Raw genomic sequence first — 21495 nt, 5'->3', positions numbered from 1 at the left:
ACAAGCCAGGGATCAGGAACCAGGAGGGACGTCAGACAGCCAGGTAATACACAGGAGCTCTCACAAACAGGTCTGAGACAATGCAAGGGCAAAGCATACTGAACAGAGGCCCTTTAAATAATAAGTGATGACATCACAATTCTGAGACTGCATCCTGTCTCACACGGATGATGTACACCAGTCTGGCCATAAAAGGAAGTGCAGGAAATTAGCAGCATCAGCAAGAGAGGTAAGTAAAATGGCTGCCAGCAGCACATGGCAAACAAGACAGGGAAACAAAACCCTGACAGTACCCTCCCCTCAACGACCCCTCCCCTGCGGGAGGACAAATGGCTTATTGGGGAAAAAGGCATGAAAGGCACGGAGGAGGGCAGGAGAATGAACATCAGAGGAGGGAACCCATGAACGCTCCTCCGGACCGTAGCCCCTCCCGTGAACCAAATACTGTACGCGGCCCCTGGACATACGAGAGTCAATAATGCTGCTGACCTCATACTCCTCATGGTTGTCAACAAAGATAGGACAGGGACGAGGCAACACAGTGGTAAACCGATTACAAACCAATGGTTTCAAGAGGGAGACATGAAAAACATTTGAGATGCGCATTGCAGGAGGAAGGTCAAGAGCGTAGGCCACAGGATTGACCCGTCAGAGTATTCGAAAAGGACCAACATAATGGGGAGCCAGTTTATTGGAAGGCACACAAAGGTCCAAGTTGCGGAAGGACAGCCAAACTCTCTCACCAACCTGGTAGGAAGGCGCGGGCAAACGCCTACGATAAGCCTGGAACTTTTGACGCTGCATAGAACGATTAAGGCAATCCTGAATCTGCACCCACGTGGAACAGAGATGCTCCTCCAAAGCCGGAATACCCTGAGACATGAATGACTCAGGCAACAAGGATGGTTGAAACCCATAATACGCCATGAACGTGGATAACTTGTAGTAAGCATTAATAGCACTATTATGAGCAAACTCTGCCCAAGGTAACAGTACAGACCGATTATTGTGGTGATCTGAGACCTAGCAACGGAGGAACTGTTCCAGAGCTTGATTAGACCGTTCTGCAGCCCAATTGGATTGAGGGTGATATGCCGAGGAGAAGGAATGCTGGATCCCCATTTGAGCACAAAAGGAACGCCAAAATCTGGAGACAAACTGGCTACCGACACTATCTCCTTGGGTAACCCATGTAAACGGAAGACCTCCTGGGCAAAAATTGAAGCAAGCTCCTGAGCGGTAGACGACTTCTTCAAGGGAAGGCAATGTGACATTTTAGAAAAACGGTCAACCACCATAAGGATAACAGTATTGCCATTGGAAACAGGGAGCTCGACAAGGAAGTCCATGGAAAGATGTGTCCAAGGACGCTCACCATTAGCAATAGGTTAAAGAAGAACCACAGGAAGACGTCGAGGAGTCTTAATCTGTGCACAAACTGAGCAGGAGGCAACATACACAGCAACATCAGAACAAAGACCTGGCCACCAGAATTGTCGATTGACAGACCAAATAATTTGGTTCTTGCCTGGGTGACCTGCGGCTTTAGGATAGTGGTAAGTGTGCAAAAGTTTAGGTCGAAGATTCTCAGGAACAAAACACTTACCACTAGGTTTCTCAGGAGGTGCATTGGTTTGTGCAGCCAGGATCTCCTCCCCCAAGGGAGAAGTCAAATTAGTACATATGGTAGCCAAAATATGGTCAGGAGGTATAACTGGAGTAGGTACAGACTCCTCATTGGACAGAGGCCACAATTGTAGAGGGCATCAGCCCTAACATTCTTACTACCAGGCAGGTAGGAGACCACATAATTAAACCGAGACAAAAATAGCGCCCATCTTGCCTGTCGGGGCGACAAACGTTTTGCTTCAGATAGATAAGTTAAATTCTTGTGGTCAGTAAGAATGAGCACTGGCACGCTAGTACTCTTGAGAAGATGCCTCCATTCCTTGAGTGCCAAAATGATGGCCAGTAATTCCCTGTCGCCAATTTCATAATTGCACTCCGCTGGAGAACATTTCTTAGAGAAGAAACCACACGGATGCAAGGAACCGTCAGGCGTAGGACATTGAGACAAGAGGGCACCTACTCCAGTCTCAGACGCATCGACCTCAAGAACGAAAGGCAGGACAGGGTTAGGATGAGCCAGAACTGGAGCGGCAGCAAAGGCAGTCTTAAGACTATCAAAGGCCTTAATGGCAGTAGGTGACCAATGGAGAGGATCATTCTCTTTACGGGTCATGTCTGTGATAGATTTGACCAAGGAAGAAAAGTTTTTAATAAACTTTCTATAGTAATTTGCAAACCCCAAAAAACGTTGAATAGACCGAAGACCAACTGGGCGAGACCACTGCAGAACAGCAGATAACTTGTCAGGGTCCATGGAGAACCCTGCAACGGAGATAATATAACCTAGGAAGGTTACTTGAGTCTTTGAGAACTCAAATTTCTCAAGTTTACAAAACAGGCCGTTCTCACATAGTCACTGAAGAACCTGTGTAACATCAGAATGATGAGCCTCAAGTGTGGGTGAGTGTATGAGGATGTCGTCTAAGTACACCACAAAACACTGTTGCAACATATCTCATAGGACATCATTAATAAGTTCCTGGAAAACAGCAGGAGCATTACATAGGCCAAAGGGCATTACAAGATACTCATAATGCCCGCTCCTGGTGTTAAATGCTGTTTTCCATTCGTGGCCCTCCTTGATCCTAAGTTTAGTAAAGACCGTAGCTCCCTTGAGGCGGTCAAAGAGTTCCATAATGAGCTGAATAGGGTAAGCATTCTTAATAGTAAGATGATTAAGACCCCTATAATCAATGCATGGTCTTAACTCGCCACCCTTTTTTGTTCAAAAAGAAGAAGCCAGCCCCTGCAGGAGAGCAGGATTTGCGGATGATCCCCCGCGACAGAGCATCGGCAACATACTCCTCCATAGCACAATTCTCTGCAACAGACAGAGGGTAAACCTGGCCCGAGGAGGAATGGCTCCGGGTTGCAGGTTTATGGCACAATCGTAAGACCGGTGAGGAGGCAACGTACCGGCACGCACCTTGTCAAAAACGTCTAGGAACTCTCGGTACTCCTCTGGCAATTGAGATACCGAAGAAGTGCACAAGACTTTAACTGGTTTCCGAAGACAAGTGGAAATACATTGCAGAGACCACGACAAAATTTCGGACCTGGACCAGTCGAGACTGGGATTGTGCTTTTGGAGCTAGGGATAACCCAGAACAACCGGAAAATGCGGAGAGTTTATCACCTGGAACTGGAGGGTTTCAAAATGGAGAACCCCAACAGCCATGGATAACGGAGCAGTTTCGTGAGTAACGAGTGCAGGCTGAAGGGGCCTGCCATCAATGGCCTCAATAGCAAGCGGAACGGACCGAGGCAAAACAGGAATGGAGTGCTTTGATACAAAAGCACTGTCAATGAAATAGCCCGCAGCACCGGAGTCAACAAGAGCCTGGAAAAGGACAACCGTGACCAAAGGTTTCTCCTTTAGCAGTTTTGGGGATGAGGATAAACCACCCAAGGTCTGCCCCCAACAGGACCTTAGGTGTGAGCGTTTCCCGGCCGTATAGGACAAGACTTCAAAAGGTGGCCCTATAACCCACAATAGAGGCAGAGCCCTTCCCTCCTCCTAAAGGCCCTCTCCGCCGCGGAGAGATGCGTGAATCCCAACTGCATCGGCTCAGCAGTACCTGGTGACTTGGGACCAGGAGGCATGGGAGGAGAGGGAGGCATGGGTGGGAATGAACATGTAGGAGACAACGAAACAGGAGGCTTCCGCAAGCGCTCCTTGAAAGAGGGCCTCTCACATAGTTTGATGTCAATTAGGATCAAAAAAGACAACAATGCCTCGAGATCTTCTGGTAAATCTCTGGCAGCAACTTCGTCTTTAATCACATCAGAGAGCCCATGAAAGAAGGCGGCAACAAGGGCTTTGTTGCTCCAACCTACCTCTGCGGCAGGCGTACAGAACTCAATGGCATACTGAGCAACAGATCTTGTACCTTGCTGAATGGACATGAGTCATTTAGCAGCAGAGGAGGAGCGAGCCAGAACATCAAATTTGAAATCACAGGTTTATTAGTCTCCCACAAGGGATTAGCCCAGGCAAGAGCTGTGTCAGAGAGTAACGAGATGAGAAATCCCACCTTAGCTCTGTCAGAGGGAAACGCCTGAGGTAATATCTCAAAGTAAATGCCCACCTGGTTCGAAATCCCTATGCACTGATTAGGATAGCCTCCATATCGCTGAGGTAGAGGTGCAGAACCGGACATGCTCCTGGTAGGACTAGGTGCAGCAGCGGAAACAGGAGTAGCCATAACTTGCGGGACACTTTGGTCCAAATGTGCAGTGTGAGTCAGCAGGGTTTGCAGGGCTAGTGCAAATTGATCCAAGTGGTGATACTGTTCATCCATACTGGAAATTATGGCAGGTAAAGGTGGATTATTAGCACCATCAGGATTCATGGCCCTTGCGTAATGTCAGGGTTCCAGGAATCAGACTGAGATGAGAAGTGCAAAAATAATCACACCTTTATTAATAGCAAAAAGTAATAAAAAGTCCACAAGTCAAATAACAAGCCAGGAATCAAAACCAGAGCTGGTAGTCAGACAAGCCGAGTCAGGAGCCAAAGCGAATAGTCAGACGAGCCGAGTCAGGAGCCAAAGCGAGTAGTCAGACGAGCCAAAATCAGGAACAAGGAGAACAGCAGAGTCAGGAACAAGCCAGGGATCAGGAACCAGGAGGGACGTCAGACAGCCAGGTAATACACAGGAGCTCTCACAAACAGGTCTGAGACAACGCAAGGGCAAAGCATACTGAACAGAGGCCTTTTAAATAATAAGTGATGACATCACAATTCTGAGACTGCATCCTGTCTCACACGGATGATGTACACCAGTCTGACCATAAAAGGAAGTGCAGGAAATTAGCAGCATTGCACAGTATGCACCAGAGTCAGCAAGAGAGGTGAGTAAAATGGCTGCCAGCAGCACATGGCAAACAAGACAGGGAAAAAACCCTGACAAAGCTCCATCCAGAGCTTGATAAATAGGCCCCATAATCAGTAGTAAAATACAAGCTGGTTTAGCCAGTGATAAAATACAAGCAAGCAGGTAAAGCCAGTGGTAAAATACAAACAGGTTTAGCCAGTGGTCAATTACAAAAAGGTATAGCAAGTGGTAATATACGTAAATGCAGCTTTAGTCAGTGATAAAATACAAGCAAGCAGGTATAGCTAGTGATACAATAAAAGCAGGTATAGCTAGTGATACAATGCAAGCAGGTTTAGCCAGTGGTAAAATACAAGCAGGTATAGCCAGTGATACAATACAAGCAGGTATAGCCAGTGATAGAATACAAACAGGTATAGCCAGTGATAGAATACAAGCAGGTATAGCCCCGGCCAGTGATACAATACAAGCACGTATAGCCAGTGGTAAAATACATGCAGATATAGAAGGTGGTAAAATACAAGCAGCTATAGCCAGTGATAAAATACAAGCAGGGATAGCCAGTGATACAATACATGCAGGTATATACATACAGGTATAGCCAGTTATAAAATGCAAGCAGGTATAGCTAATGATAAAATACACGCAGGTATAGCCAATGGTCAGTTACAGGCAGGTATAGCCAATAGTCACTTACAAGCTGATATAGTCAGTGGTCAAATACAAACAGGCTTAGTGGTCAGTTACAACCAGGTATACCCATTTCTTAGTTTACAAGCAGATTTAGCCAGTGGTCAGTTACAAGCAGATATAGCCAGTGCTCAGTTACAAGTAAGCATAGCTAGTGGTCAGTTACAACCAGGTATACCCATTTGTTAGTTACAAGCAGATTTAGCTAGTGGTCAGTTACAAGTAGATATAGCCAGTGGTAAAATACAATCAAGCAGGTATAGCCAGTGGTAAAATACAAATAGGTATAGCCAGTGGTAAAATACAAGCAGGTATAGCCAGTAGTAAAATACAAACAAGTATAGCCAGTAGAAAAATACAAGCAGGTATAGCCAGTGAAAAAATACAAGCAGGTATAGCTAGTGGTAAAATACAAGCAGATATAGCTAGTGGTAAAATACAAGCCGGTATAGCTAGTGGTAAAACACAAACAGGTGTAGCCGGTTAAAATGCAAACAGGTATACCCATTTCTTAGTTTACAAGCAGATTTAGCCAGTGGTCAGTTACAAGCAGATATAGCCAGTGGTCAGTTACAAGTAAGCATAGCTAGTGGTCAGTTACAACCAGGTATACCCATTTGTGTAGCCGGTTAAAATGCAAACAGGTATAGCTAGTTACAAAATACAAGCAGGTAAAGCTAGGGGTAAAATACAAACAGGTATAGCAAGTGGTAAAATACAAACAGGTATAGCCATTGGTAAAATACAAACTGGTATAGCTAGTGGTTAAATACAAGCAGGCTTAGCCAGTGGTAAAATACAGGCAGGTATAGCCAGTGGTAAAATTCAAGTAGGTCTAGCCAGTGGTAAAATACAAACAGGTATAACCAGTGGTAAAATACAGGCAGGTATAGCCAGTGATAAAATACAAACAGGTATAGCCAGTGGTAAAATACAAACAGGTATAGCCAGTAGTAAAATACAAGCAGGTATAGCCAGTGATAAAATACAAGCACGTATAGCTAGTGGTAAAATACAAGCAGGTATAGCTAGTGATACAAAACAAATAGGTATAGCCAGTAAACAAATAAAAGCAGGTATAGCCAGTAGTAAAATACATGCAGATATAGTCAGTGGTAAAATACAACCAGGTATAGCCAGTGGTAAAATGCAAACAGGTATAGCTAGTGGCCAAATAAAAGCAGGTATAGCTAGTGGTAAAATACAAACAGGTGTAGCCAGCGCAAAATGCAAACAGGTATAGCTAGTCACAAAATACAAGCAGGTAAAGCTAGGGGTAAAATACAAACCGATATAGCAAGTGGTAAAATGCAAACAGGTATAGCCAGTGGTAAAATACGAACAGGTATAGCTAGTGGTAAAATACAAGCAGGTTTAGCCAGTGATAAAATACAAACAAGTATAGCCAGTGATACAATACAAGCAGGTATAGCCAGTGATAAAATACAAGAAGGTATAGCCAGTGGTAAAATACATGCAGATATACTCAGTGGTAAAATACAAGCAGGTATAGCCAGTGGTAAAATACAAGCAGGTATAGCTAGTGGTAAAATACAAGCAGGTATAGCTAGTGGTAAAATACAAACAGGTGTAGCAAGTGCAAAATGCAAACAGGTATAGCTAGTCACAAAATACAAGCAGGTAACGCTAGGGATAAAATACAAACAGATATAGCAAGTGGTAAAATAAAAACAGGTATAGCCAGTGGTAAAATACGAACAGGTATAGCTAGTGGTAAAATACAAGCAGGTTTAGCCAGTGATAAAATACAAACAAGTATAGCCAGTGATACAATACAAGCAGGTATAGCCAGTGATAAAATACAAGCAAGTATAGCCAGTGGTAAAATACATGCAGATATACTCAGTGGTAAAATACAAGCAGGTATAGCCAGTGGTAAAATACAAGAAGGTATAGCCAGTGGTAAAATACAAGCAGGTATAGCCAGTGGTAAAATACAGGCAGGTATAGCCAGTGGTAAAATACAGGCAGGTATAGCCAGTGGTAAAGTACAGGCAGGTATAGCCAGTGGTAAAATTCAAGTAGGTATAGCCAGTAGTAAAATACAAACAGGTATAGCCAGTAGCAAAATACAAGCAGGTATAGCCAGTACTAAAATACAAGCAGGTATAGCTAGTGGTAAAATATAAACAGCTATAGCCAGTGGCAAAATAAAAACAGGTATAGCCAGTGGTAAAATACAGACAGGTATAGCTAGTCACAAAATACAAGCAGGTATAGCTAGTGGTAAAATACAAGCAGGTATAGCTAGTGATACAATAAAAGTAGGGTTAGCCAGTGGTAAAATACAAGCATGTATAACTAGTGGTAAAATACAAGCAGGTTTAGCCAGTGGTAAAATACAAACAGGTATAGCCAGTGGTAAAATACAACAGGTATAGCCAGTGATACAATACAAGCAGGTATAGCCAGTAATAAAATACAAGCAGGTATAGCCAGTGGTAAAATACATGCAGATATACTCAGTGGTAAAATACAAGCAGGTATAGCCAGTGGTAAAATACAAGCATGTATAGCTAGTGGTAAAATACAAGCAGGTTTAGCCAGTGGTAAAATACAAACAGGTATAGCCAGTGGTAAAATACAACAGGTATAGCCAGTGATACAATACAAGTAGGTATAGCCAGTGGTAAAATACATGCAGATATACTCAGTGGTAAAATACAACAGGTATAGCCAGTGGTAAAATACAAGCAGGTATAGCCAGTGGTAAAATACAAACAGGTATAGCCAGTGGTAAAATACAGGCAGGTATAGCCAGTTGTAAAATACAGGCAGGTATAGCCAGTGGTAAAATACAAACAGGTATAGCCAGTAGAAAAATACAAGCAGGTATAGCTAGTGGTAAAATACAAACAGGTATAGCCAGTGGTAAAATACAAACAGGTATAGCCAGTGGTAAAATACAGGCAGGTATAGCCAGTGGTAAAATACAGGCAGGTATAGCCAGTGGTAAAATTCAAGTAGGTATAGCCAGTAGTAAAATACAAACAGGTATAGCCAGTAGCAAAATACAAGCAGGTATAGCCAGTACTAAAATACAAGCAGGTATAGCCAGTGGTAAAATACAAACAGGCATAGCCAGTAGTAAAATACAGACAGGTTGTCAGGGTTTTGTTAGGACTTAGTACTGTTCCTTTAAGTCTTGATTACTCTACCCCTATTTAAGGCTCCTCCTCACTCTAATCTATGCTTGGTAATTTGTTGCACTTGTTCACCTCAAGAGCCTGTGAAGATACCTAGCCTATCCCTGCTGCTCTGCTCGGATCCTTGTTTCCCTTACTCACTAGGTTGTGAGTTCTCCTGTCAAAAGACCCTGTTCGTTCATCTACGTATTTGGGGAAATACCTTCTCTACCCTCCTTGAAAGATTGAAGCTGTTTTTTTTTGCCGGTTCCTCTGCTGATCCGTTCAGCGTGTGACGTCAGACCCGGCATCCGGCCCTGCAGATTCAGCGTGTGCTCCTCTCTCATCGCAAGCTGTGTTTCCCTGTCGCAGCACCATAACTAACTCTGCTAAACTTACCTGGTATTTCTCCGGATCCTGGTCTGTATCTGTTACTTATTTACTATCAGTATTATACTTGCCTGTGTACTTGTACTACAGACTGCCATATACACATACTAAATACTACCTACAGGTGATATTCAGACTTCCTCCCAAGAGACATGCTTATAGCGCTTAAGGCAAATATTCTCAGTATTGATTTCTGTGTCACTCTCCAGCTCAATTCATCTACTGCCAAACTGTTTAGTTGTATATCACCTAATTGAGATATAAACCTCTCCTCATTGGTTGATCTGTATCATATTAAGCACTATATTCATACGCTACCTAAGTTTACCTAGTATTCATATATATCACAAACCAGAGCATTGTGACATTCATCCTGCAACATATATATCTATATCATGGGTGATTGCGGGTGTGTATGTATATTGTATATATTTTATTCTGTATGAGATGTGTGTATGTAATTCCTTAAGCCAAAGGATTTAATACACTTCAACTGCAAACTACCTTTGCCTATTCTGTGTACACTGCTTACATAACTTCTAAGTTGCGTGAAGGCTCCGTATCTCTCTGTATCCCTACAGAAGAGACCCTCAGTACGATGAGCATAACAGAATTCTAATAAGTTAAGTCTTACAGAATTCGAGGTATGGTGTGAGGCTGAGTGGTCCTGCTAGAATAAGGATACTAGTTCACCCATTCAAAGTTTATATCATTGCAGTGTTTCACATCCTGACATACTTCCTCACATATCTTGACATAATCTTGACATATTACCAAGCCATAAAAGATAGTGTACTGGTATTCAGCAATATGGATATAAGTGTGTTAGCAAACAGGGTTGGATCCCTAGTCCAGAGCATGGATAACATGATCCAGGGGTTGAGAGAGATACAACTGGAGAATCAAAATATCAGAAAGTTTATAAATGAACATCTTGCTAGCAAACCACCTGTTGCTGAAAGTACATCAGAGCCTGTGATCAGCCCACCTGACAAATTCTATGGGGATAGGTCTATGTACAGAGACTTCAGAAATTCATGCACTTTATTGTTTACTTTAAGGCCTAAATCCTACCCCACAGACAGAATTAGAGTCCTAACTGTCATCTCTTTTTTGAGAGGTGAGGCTAGATCTTGGGCTAATGCCTTTTATGAGAATGATGATCCTATCTTAAATTCTCTGGATACTTTCTTTAGTGCTATGTCCCTTTTGTATGAAGACCACAATAAACAGAGTACAGCAGAAACAAAGTTAAGATCCCTACGCCAAGGGAAAAGAATTGTTGAAGAATATATAACGGATTTTAAAAGATGGGCACCCGATACCTTGTGGAATAATCCAGCACTGAGGAACCAGTTCTGTCATGGCCTCTGTGATGCATTAAAAGATGAGTTAGCAAGAGGTATCATTCCTGATGATTTGGAAACCCTAATGACTCTCTGCATAGGAATTGATAGAAGACTTAGAGAAAGAAAGTCTGAAAAATCTACTGTCGACTCTAGTACTAAGAAGCATTCTACATACCATTTCTACCCTTCCACTTTGCCATCTAGGTCCACAGATGAACCCATGGATGTAGCTGTTATTCGAGGTCCATTAAAACCAGAAGAGAAAGCCAGACGTAAATTACTCAATTTGTGTCTCTACTGCGCAGAAAAAGACCACACTGTCAGGGACTGTCCTGCACTCCTTCGACAGAAAAAGGGTAAGACACCACTGAGTGAACATGCTCTCAATATGGTTAATAAAGTAACATCACACTTATCACTGCCTCTCTCCTTACAGTGGCATCACTTGAAGATAAACGTTCAGGCCGTAGTTGACTCTGGAGCTTCTGGGAATTTCGTGGATACTGCTTTTGTCATAAATAATAATATTCCACTAATAAAAAAGAGTGTTGCACTGGCTATCCGTTTGGTTGATGGCTCTTTCTTTAGTTCCGGTCCTATTACACACCACACTATCCCTATTACTGTTATATCAGGTTCAGGTCATACAGAGTTGATTTCTTTTGATGTGCTCCCTACTTCTGTATACCCCATGATACTTGGTTTAAAATGGTTAATTAAACATAACCCTTCTATATCTTGGAAGGATGCTTCTGTTACCTTTACATCACAGTTTTGCAAGCAGTTTTGTTTTGCTTCACATACCCTCTGTCACATAACTGAACAGACTCTACCTAAATGTTATGATGAGTATGCGGATGTATTTGACAAGGTTGAGGCACAGTCATTGCCGCCCCATAGACCTTATGATTGCCCTATAGATCTTATACCTGGTAGTACCATTCCATTTGGGCACATATACCCATTGTCACAACCTGAGCTGGCTCATTTAAAAGAGTATTTGGATGAGAACCTGAAAAAAGGGCTTATTAGGCCCTCTACTTCTTCAGCAGGGGCAGCCATGTTTTTTGTAAAAAACAAAAATGGTAGTCTTCGCCCCATTATTGACTATAGACAGTTAAATAAATGTACAAAGAAGAACAGATACCCCCTGCCTCTCATTCCTGAACTAATTGAACGTTTACAGGGTGCCACCATCTATACCAAACTTGATCTCAGAGGTGCTTACAATTTGATCAGGATGAGGGCAGGGGATGAATGGTTAACAGCTTTCCGTACACGGTACGGACTTTACGAATACACGGTTATGCCGTTTGGGTTATGCAATGCCCCAGCGACATTTCAGTGTTTTATAAACGATGTTTTTCACGACCTATTAGATGTTTGCATTGTCATATATTTAGATGACATTCTTGTTTATTCTGACACTTTTGAGAACCATTTGTCACATGTAAAACAAGTTTTAGATCGTTTAAGGGCTCATCGTTTATATGCAAAGTTAGAAAAATGTATTTTTAACACTAACACTATTTCCTTCTTGGGTTATTGCATTTCCTCTAATGGCATCTCTATGGAGTCTAGTAAAGTTGAAGCCATCACCAACTGGCCTACTCCAACTAGTAAGAAGGAGATCCAAAGATTCCTTGGGTTTGCAAATTTCTATAGGAGATTTATTAAGAACTTCTCCCATATTGTCAAACCTTTAACTACTTTAACACGGAAAGATGTTAAATTTCTATGGAATCAGAAAGCTGAGGATTCCTTTACCACTCTCAAAAGCAAGTTCATTTCAGCCCCTATTCTACAATTCCCAGACCCCAGATGTCATTATACGCTTGAGGTTGACGCTTCTGAGTATGCTATAGGGGCTGTTCTCTCTCAAAGACCCTCTCAAAGCGAACCCATGCATCCGGTGTCATACTACTCCCGAGTCATGAGTTCCGCTGAAATCAATTATGGCATCGGAGATAAAGAGCTTCTTGCCATTAAATCAGCTCTGGAATTCTGGAGGCACCTTCTCGAAGGTACAACCCATCCCATCACCATATTTACAGACCATCATAACTTAGAGTATCTGAAGTCCAATAAAACTCTCACTTCACGACAGGTACAATGGAGTCTGTTTCTTTCGCGTTTTGATTACGTGATTACCTACCGACCAGGGTAAAAAAATCTTAAGGCCGATTCCTTATCTAGAAAAGACCCTAGACCACCTAACTTGGAAGTTCCACAGTCTATTATACCTCAAGACAGATTCATATGTCTAACAAAGAATTTCAAATCTACTTTAAAAGAACAACAAAGTCTGGATCCTACTCTAAATCAACTTGATGTAAGTAAACATTCTGATGATCTGTTTTATCATGGCAACCGATTATATATTCCACCAGCTCTCAGGGATGAAGTGATTGCCACTGCTCACGACTCACCCCTGGCAGGTCATCCTGGTGTCCACAGAACTGTGCATCTGCTTATTAGGACTTATTGGTGGCCTAAGATGACTGACACTGTTACTCAGTTTGTTCAAACCTGCCTAGTCTGTACTACTAGAAAACATCACAATATCCATCCGTATGGATACCTTCTATCGTTACCTATACCTGAGAGACCATGGGTCGACATTGCAATGGATTTTATTGTTGATCTACCACCATCCCAAAATTACAATACCATTTTAGTGGTGGTAGATCTATTCTCTAAAATGGCTCACTTTCTACCTCATAGAGGTCTTCCAACAGCTTCAGAAACTGCAACATTATTCCTAAACAATATAGTAAAACTACATGGTCTACCTGATACAATCACCACGGATAGAGGTACACAGTTTACCTCTAGATTCTGGAATCAGCTATGTCGTTCTCTTAACATCACTAAAAGACTAAGCACTGCATACCATCCACAGACAAATGGGCAGACAGAGAGGACTAATCAATCATTAGAACAATATCTCCGCTGTTACTGCACATTAGAACAGGACAATTGGCATGCTTTGTTGGCAACAGCCGAGTTCGCCCATAATAATTCACTTAATTCGTCTACCAAAACAACACCATTCTTTGTGAATTATGGTTTCCATCCAACATATAACCCTGTTTCCTTGAGTGACTCCCCTATGCCTGTTGTCACTGATTTCGTGAATACCATTGCTAAAGGATTTGCCTCTTTGAAATTGGTTTTACAGGAGGCTCAAGCTTCGCAGAAATACCATTACGATCTACGTCGTTCAAGACCCCCTGACTACAAAGTTGGTGATAAGGTTTGGTTAAGCACAAAGAACCTCAGGTTACGAATTCCAACCAAGAAATTGGCTGCACTTTATTTGGGGCCCTATGAAATTACGAAAGTAATCAATGCTAATGCAGTGACTTTACTCTTGCCCACTTCTTTAAGGGTCCACCCAACGTTCCATGTCTCCCTTTTGAAACCCTATGGCATGGTCAGGGGTGAACAGCAGTTTTCATCGCCACCTCCGCAGGGGGGGGATGATATGGAGTATGAAATTGAATCCATCCTGGACTCCCGAATCCTTCGCAACCAACTTCAGTACCTGGTTAGTTGGAAGGGGTTTGGTACTGAAGAGGACTCCTGGGAGCCTTGTGCCAATGTGTCTGCTCCACGTCTTCTGTCCTTGTTTCACCGAAGGAACCCCAACCGTCCTGGTCCTTGATCCTCTGAGCGGCTCCTTGAGGGGGGTGTCCTGTCAGGGTTTTGTTAGGACTTAGTACTGTTCCTTTAAGTCTTGATTACTCTACCCCTATTTAAGGCTCCTCCTCACTCTAATCTATGCTTGGTAATTTGTTGCACTTGTTCACCTCAAGAGCCTGTGAAGATACCTAGCCTATCCCTGCTGCTCTGCTCGGATCCTTGTTTCCCTTACTCACTAGGTTGTGAGTTATCCTGTCAAAAGACCCTGTTCGTTCATCTACGTATTTGGGGAAATACCTTCTCTACCCTCCTTGAAAGATTGAAGCTGTTTCTTTTTGCCGGTTCCTCTGCTGATCCGTTCAGCGTGTGACGTCAGACCCGGCATCCGGCCCTGCAGATTCAGCGTGTGCTCCTCTCTCATCGCAAGCTGTGTTTCCCTGTCGCAGCACCATAACTAACTCTGCTAAACTTACCTGGTATTTCTCCGGATCCTGGTCTGTATCTGTTACTTATTTACTATCAGTATTATACTTGCCTGTGTACTTGTACTACGGACTGCCATATACACATACTAAATACTACCTACAGGTGATATTCAGACTTCCTCCCAAGAGACATGCTTATAGCGCTTAAGGCAAATATTCTCAGTATTGATTTCTGTGTCACTCTCCAGCTCAATTCATCTACTGCCAAACTGTTTAGTTGTATATCACCTTATTGAGATATAAACCTCTCCTCATTGGTTGATCTGTATCATATTAAGCACTATATTCATACGCTACCTAAGTTTACCTAGTATTCATAAATATCACAAACCAGAGCATTGTGACATTCATCCTGCAACATATATATCTATATCATGGGTGATTGCGGGTGTGTATGTATATTGTATATATTTTATTCTGTATGAGATGTGTGTATGTAATTCCTTAAGCCAAAGGATTTAATACACTTCAACTGCAAACTACCTTTGCCTATTCTGTGTACACTGCTTACATAACTTCTAAGTTGCGTGAAGGCTCCGTATCTCTCTGTATCCCTACAGAAGAGACCCTCAGTACGATGAGCATAACAGAATTCTAATAAGTTAAGTCTTACAGAATTCGAGGTATGGTGTGAGACTGAGTGGTCCTGCTAGAATAAGGATACTAGTTCACCCATTCAAAGTTTATATCATTGCAGTGTTTCACATCCTGACATACTTCCTCACATATCTTGACATAATCTTGACACAGGTATAGCCAGTGGTAAAATTCAAGTAGGTATAGCCAGTGATAAAATACAAGCAGGTATAGCTAGTGGTAAAATACAAGCAGGTATAGCTAGTGGTAAAATACAAACAGGTGTAGCCACTGGTAAAATGCAGACAGGTATAGCTAGTCACAAAATACAAGCAGGTATAGCCAGTGGTAAAATACAAGCATGTATAGCTAGTGGTAAAATACAAACAGGTATAGCCAGTGGTAAAATACAAACAGGTATAGCCAGTGGTAAAATACAACAGGTATAGCCAGTGATACAATACAAGCAGGTATAGCCAGTAATAAAATACAAGCAGGTATAGCCAGTGGTAAAATACATGCAGATATACTCAGTGGTAAAATACAAGCAGGTATTGCCAGTGGTAAAATACAAGCAGGTATAGCCAGTGGTAAAATACAAGCAGGTATAGCTAGTGGTAAAATACAAGCAGGTATAGCTAGTGGTAAAATACAAACAGGTATAGCCAGTGGTAAAATACAAACAGGTATAGCCAGTGGTAAAATACAGGCAGGTATAGCCAGTTGTAAAATACAGGCAGGTATAGCCAGTGGTAAATTCAAGTAGATATAGCCAATGGTAAAATACAAACAGGTATAGCCAGTAGCAAAATACAAGCAGGTATATCCAGTACTCAAATACAAGCAGGTATAGCTAGTGGTAAAATACAAACAGGTATAGCAAGTGGAAAAATACAAACAGGTATAGCAAGTGGAAAAATACAAACAGGTAAAGCAAGTGGTAAAATACAAACAGGTATAGCCAGTGGTAAAATACAAGCAGGTTTAGCCAGTTGTAAAATACAAACAGGTATAGCTAGAGGTAAAATACAAGCAGGTCTAGCTAGTGATAAAATACAAGCAGGTTTAGCCAGTGGTAAAATACAAGCAGGTATAGCTAGTCGTAAAATAAAAGCAGGTATACCCAGTGGTAAAATACAAACAGGTATAGCCAGTGATACAATACAAGCAGGTATAGCCAGTGGTAAAATACAAGCAGGTATAGCTAGTGGTATACAACAAGCAGGTATAGCCAGTGGTAAAATACAAACAGGTATAGCCAGTGGTAAAATACAAACAGGTATAGCCAGTGATACAATACAAGCAGGTATAGCCAGTGATACAATACAAGCAGGTATAGGCAGTAATAAAATACAACCAGGTATAGCCAGTGGTAAAATACATGCAGATATAGCCAGTGGTAAAATACAACCAGGTATAGCCAGTAGTAAAATATAAGCAGGTATAGCTAGTGGTAAAATGCAAACAGGTATAGCCAGTAATAAAATACAAGCAGGTTTAGCCAGTGGTAAAATAGAAGCAGGTATAGTCAGTGGTAAAATACAAGTAGGTATAGCCAGTGGTAAAATACAAGCAGGTTTAGCCATTGGTAAAATACAAGCCGGTTTAGCCAGTGGTAAAATAAAAGCACATTTAGCCAGTGGTAAAATACAAGCAGGTTTAGTAAGTGGTAAAATACAACAGGTATAGCCAGTGATACAATACAAGCAGGTATAGCCAGTGGTAAAATACAATCAGGTATAGTCAGTGGTAAAATACAAGCAGGTTTAGCCAGTGGTAAAATACAAGCAGGTATAGCCAGTGGTAAAATACAAGCAGGTATAGCCAGTGGTAAAATACAAGCAGTTATAGTCAGTGGTAAAATACAAGCAGGTATAGTCAGTGGTAAAATACAAGCAGGTATAGCCAGTGGTAAAATACAAGCAGGTATAGTCCGTGGTCAGTTACAAGACAGTATAGCCTGTGGTCAGTTACAAGACAGTATAGCCTGTGGTCAGTTACAATAAGGTATAGATGGTAGTTAACTAGATGGTGGTCAACTTTTTTGAAGGGAGACTAGGAAATCGACAAATTATATAGTAGTTACTGTGGAAAAAAACACTTTATTTTACATTTTATACAGATTAGTACAACAAACTCATCATACAAATCATCTTTATTCACAAAATTTAGCTTAACCTTTTAACGCCGTTATGCCGTTCTATTCCGTCATATTTACACTGGGCTTTAAAGCCGTTATGACGGAATAGAATGTCATAACAAACGGCTGTCCTGAAGCCTTCTGTGCTTCAAGGACTTGATCGCGGTCTGGAGGGCGTTCCTAGGGTTGTAGGGACGCCCCCCAGATGCGATCCAATAATTGAAATCTCGCGATCGTATGCACGATCGCGTAGGTTCAATTTGTCTACATCGGAACAGGTGTTCCGATGTAGACACTTTAACCCTGTCACGAAAGGGTTAATACATTCAGCCACTTCTGCAAATCTGTGAAAATCAATTTCTCATTTAAGGCACAGTGGGAGTAAAGACATTAAGCTGTCAGATACATCAAAACTATTATAAGAGTAGTAGTACAATCTTAAATATTTAAAATGAATATTTTATGTAAAAAATAAGGGAGGAAAATGTTAACAACTTTCCAGTTTACTTATTTTACCTAATTTGCTTCATTCTCATGGTATCCTTTGTAGAAATACATAAATAGGTAGGCTCAGGAGCAACAATGCACTACTAAGATCTAGCTGCTGATTGGTTGCTGCACACATATGCCTTTTGTCATTAGTTCCCCTGATGTGTTCAGCTCGCTCCCAGTAGTACATTGCTGCTTCTTCAACAAACAAAATCAAGAGAATAAAGGAAATTTGATAATAAATTGGAAAGTTGGGTTTCATGTCTCTTTATCCTTTATCAACATAGGAAATAAATTATTAGCTGCTCCATAACCTGTCCGCCTGCTCTGAGGCGGCGGATAGAAATCAACTCGATCGAATACGATTGGGTTGATTGACACCCCCTGCTAGCGGCCTGTTGGCCGCAAATCTGCACTAGGCGGTATTGCACCAGCAGTTCACAAGAACTGCTGGTGCAATGATAAATGCTGACAGCCAATGCTGACGGCATTTATCGCTGTGCGGTGGACATGATACGCTACATTGTATCATGTGTCCGTCCGCACAATAATAAATTGACCCCACAGTATCCAAAATATGATATTTGTGTAACAACATGGATGTATGAAAATAATCTGCTTTTTATGGTTTACATTGTACTTTTATAGCTACTTTGCAAATAACATATTTAGGTTGAAAGCCAGTGGGGGGGGGGGTTCCTGCAAATAATACAAATATAGAGAACAGCTTTTAACACTCACAGTGCGGTACACAGATTTAATGAGCCCTAGTTAGTAACAGACATGGGGGCCGATTATCTGTCTCTAGGTTGGTGAGATTCTATAAGAATCCTCGACAGTCCTATTTCCCTGGTGCCAATAAAGCCCAATTTCTCAGGGTGTCTCGCTCAGGGACGTATACTGCATTTACAAGTGGGAAGGAGTTACATACATTATAAAAGTGCACATTTAAAATCATAATTTAAAAATCATACTAAACAAATAATTGAACTATTCACACAAAAATACTCAAGAACAAAGTGTATTGTTAAGGTGCATAAAAAAACGTAATACATTTGTTTACCAAAAATCGTATTTTATTAAAAATGTTAATTTTGTATGTAAATTACACAGAAATAAATTGTATTAAATATGTATTAAATATGCAAATAAATTGTACACTGGATGTGCAAAAAACGCATAGAAATTCGGATTTCAAAATACAAAGCGTAGTTGTTGTTTTTTTGTAAAATAGGCTGAACATGGGCCTTCCATGGACGTGCATGACATTTTCTCTCAAACCCCAATATAATTCTCTAAACATTTCCGCCCTACAGTTCTCACTGTTTTTTCTTGCAAATAAAAAGGTGGCAAGGTTGTGACAAAATACACAAAATACTTAAAGGGACGTGAAACACAAATTTTTTCTTTCACAATTTAGATAGAGTTTACAATTTACATCTATTATTAAATTTGCTCCACTGTCTTGTTATTCTTTGTTGAAGAGATATCTAGATAGGTACCGCACACATAACTGGAGCACTACATGACAGGAAATAGTGCTGACATCTAGTGCTCTTGCTAATGTATAACATTGTTGCAGAACTACTGCCATATAGCACTGCAGACACGTGCACACTCCTGTGCTTACATTCATGCTTTTCAACAAAGAATAACAAGAAAATATGATAATAAAAGTAAATTGGAAAGTTGTTCTATCTAAATCTATCTGAATCATGAAAGGAAAATTGTGGGTCTTATGTTCCCTTAATATCCTAATAGAAAAGCACATGCATATGAAAATACAGGCGATTGTAACATGCTTTATGCAGAAAGCAGTGATTTATATTGGCTGCAGGATTTAATTTCTAAAGTCCACCCCCTGCTCACTGCTAACTTTGCCCTCCACAAAGAAGTTTCCTTTTCCAGCAAGCTCCATTAATTTCAATAGGCGAGATCTTGCCACTCGCAGGGACTGACCCTTTTTTACAATAATACCACCTGGACAGCCCCTGTGGGGGTCGGCATGAAAAATCCCATTGATCTGATGAAGTTTAGATAATTGGCCCCATAGAGTGGGGATATAACTTCCTTATTGCTAATAACTTTCAATGGAATTTAACCTGCCCTTATTGTAAGTAGCTCTATAGAACAGTGTTGTAACTCCCATAAAGCCATTACCCCACATAGTGCAGGGCATTAACCCCTTTATAGGCAGTAACCATAACAAGAATATAACCCATTACATGCATTTATGTGTTGGAATCTCCAGTGATCCCTGGTGTTTTAGGGGAAAACTGCACCCATTAAGAAAGTATTTTTATTTCTAACCTGTGCACAAAAAATAAAGTTCTGTGCCAGAGGATGTAAATCAAGTACCTGAAACATTACCCATAATTCCAAAGGAATTGTGTTATTATTACTTCCGCCCTGCACAGATATCCATTCACTGGACACACAGAGGTGTGCATGGTTTTCTAGGTGGTTCATGAAGGAATCGTGCCCCTTCCCAGATACCAGGGAAACATTTGTGCAGAGGGGCACAAGGTCTGTGTTTGCTGCCACTCAGAATCTGCAATCTTAGACACAGGCCTTCTTTGCCTGCATCAAAATATACCCATGACCTTACACAATCCATACATTTTACCTGGCATAAAGTGGGTATACATTAGTAATGTCACACTGCATGACACTGGACCTATGATAGCCTTAAAACATTACATTTTTAGCATTATTGGGATATTCTATTATTGAAAGATATATGACTTTTCACTGTACGTTATTTTTTTATCTTTATTATATTTTATAATTAATCACAATCCAGTATCTGAAAAGCAGATTATTGTACAGTTTGAAATGCAAGATACAGAGAGTTATTGTTGCTATTTTTTTTATTCCATTTCAGGAACCTACCATTATCAATGATAATTTCTATGCCTTTGGTAACAGTCATCTACGTTATGACAAATATTGCATATTACACGGAGTTAGATTTGAATACAATCATGGACAGCAGTGCAGTGGCTGTGGTAAGAAATAACATTTCGTTATAGAAATAGATTATGATTACTAAAAAATAGTATTAGAATACTTTGTATGGATCAAACATAGAGTCATAAAGGTTGTTCTATAGAATAAATAGTTCCAAGATAATCTAAACAGAGTAACAGACTACAGCATAAGTCGAAAAACGTCAGGACTCAGCCTTGCTGGAAGTGCCTTTGTAATCTTTTTTAATTTGCGAATACACAAATTTAAATGCTGTGGATCACTTTCTGCATGCCGCAATTGAAATAACTAATACTAATATTATTATTAGTAGTAGTTATTTATAAAGCACCAACAATTTATATAACGGTACATTCATTTCATATGGATACAAACAGTACAAGAGTTACAATAACAGGTTATACAAGGTGATGTTACATAGATTACACAAATTAATTTAAAGGGACAAACAGACAATGTTATATTTATATACGTTATAACCTCTAAAACTCTAAATCTCTGCATGTTTTTTTAAAGCCCCTGCAGGCCACTTCTTATCTTAGTTCATTGTTTTAGCTTTACACAGCCAGACAATGCTAGTTCATGTGTGCTATATAGATAAGATAGTGCTCACTCCCGTTATGCATGAAC

At 40.9% G+C, this 21495-nt stretch overlaps 1 protein-coding gene across 1 annotated transcript in view; it reads left to right on the top strand.

The window, feature by feature from the left end:
* The window catches only part of LOC128660791 (Y+L amino acid transporter 2), a 217639-nt gene that overhangs the window by 139169 nt on the left and 56975 nt on the right, over positions 1 to 21495 (top strand). Inside the window, exon 5 of the mRNA XM_053714811.1 lies at positions 20762 to 20885. Coding sequence (XP_053570786.1) covers positions 20762 to 20885 — 124 coding nt within the window. The remainder of the gene's footprint in view (positions 1 to 20761; positions 20886 to 21495) is intronic.

Source organism: Bombina bombina, chromosome 5, assembly GCF_027579735.1.
Source record: "Bombina bombina isolate aBomBom1 chromosome 5, aBomBom1.pri, whole genome shotgun sequence".
Lineage (NCBI taxonomy): Eukaryota > Metazoa > Chordata > Amphibia > Anura > Bombinatoridae > Bombina > Bombina bombina.
This window is presented reverse-complemented; position numbering and strand designations above follow the sequence as displayed.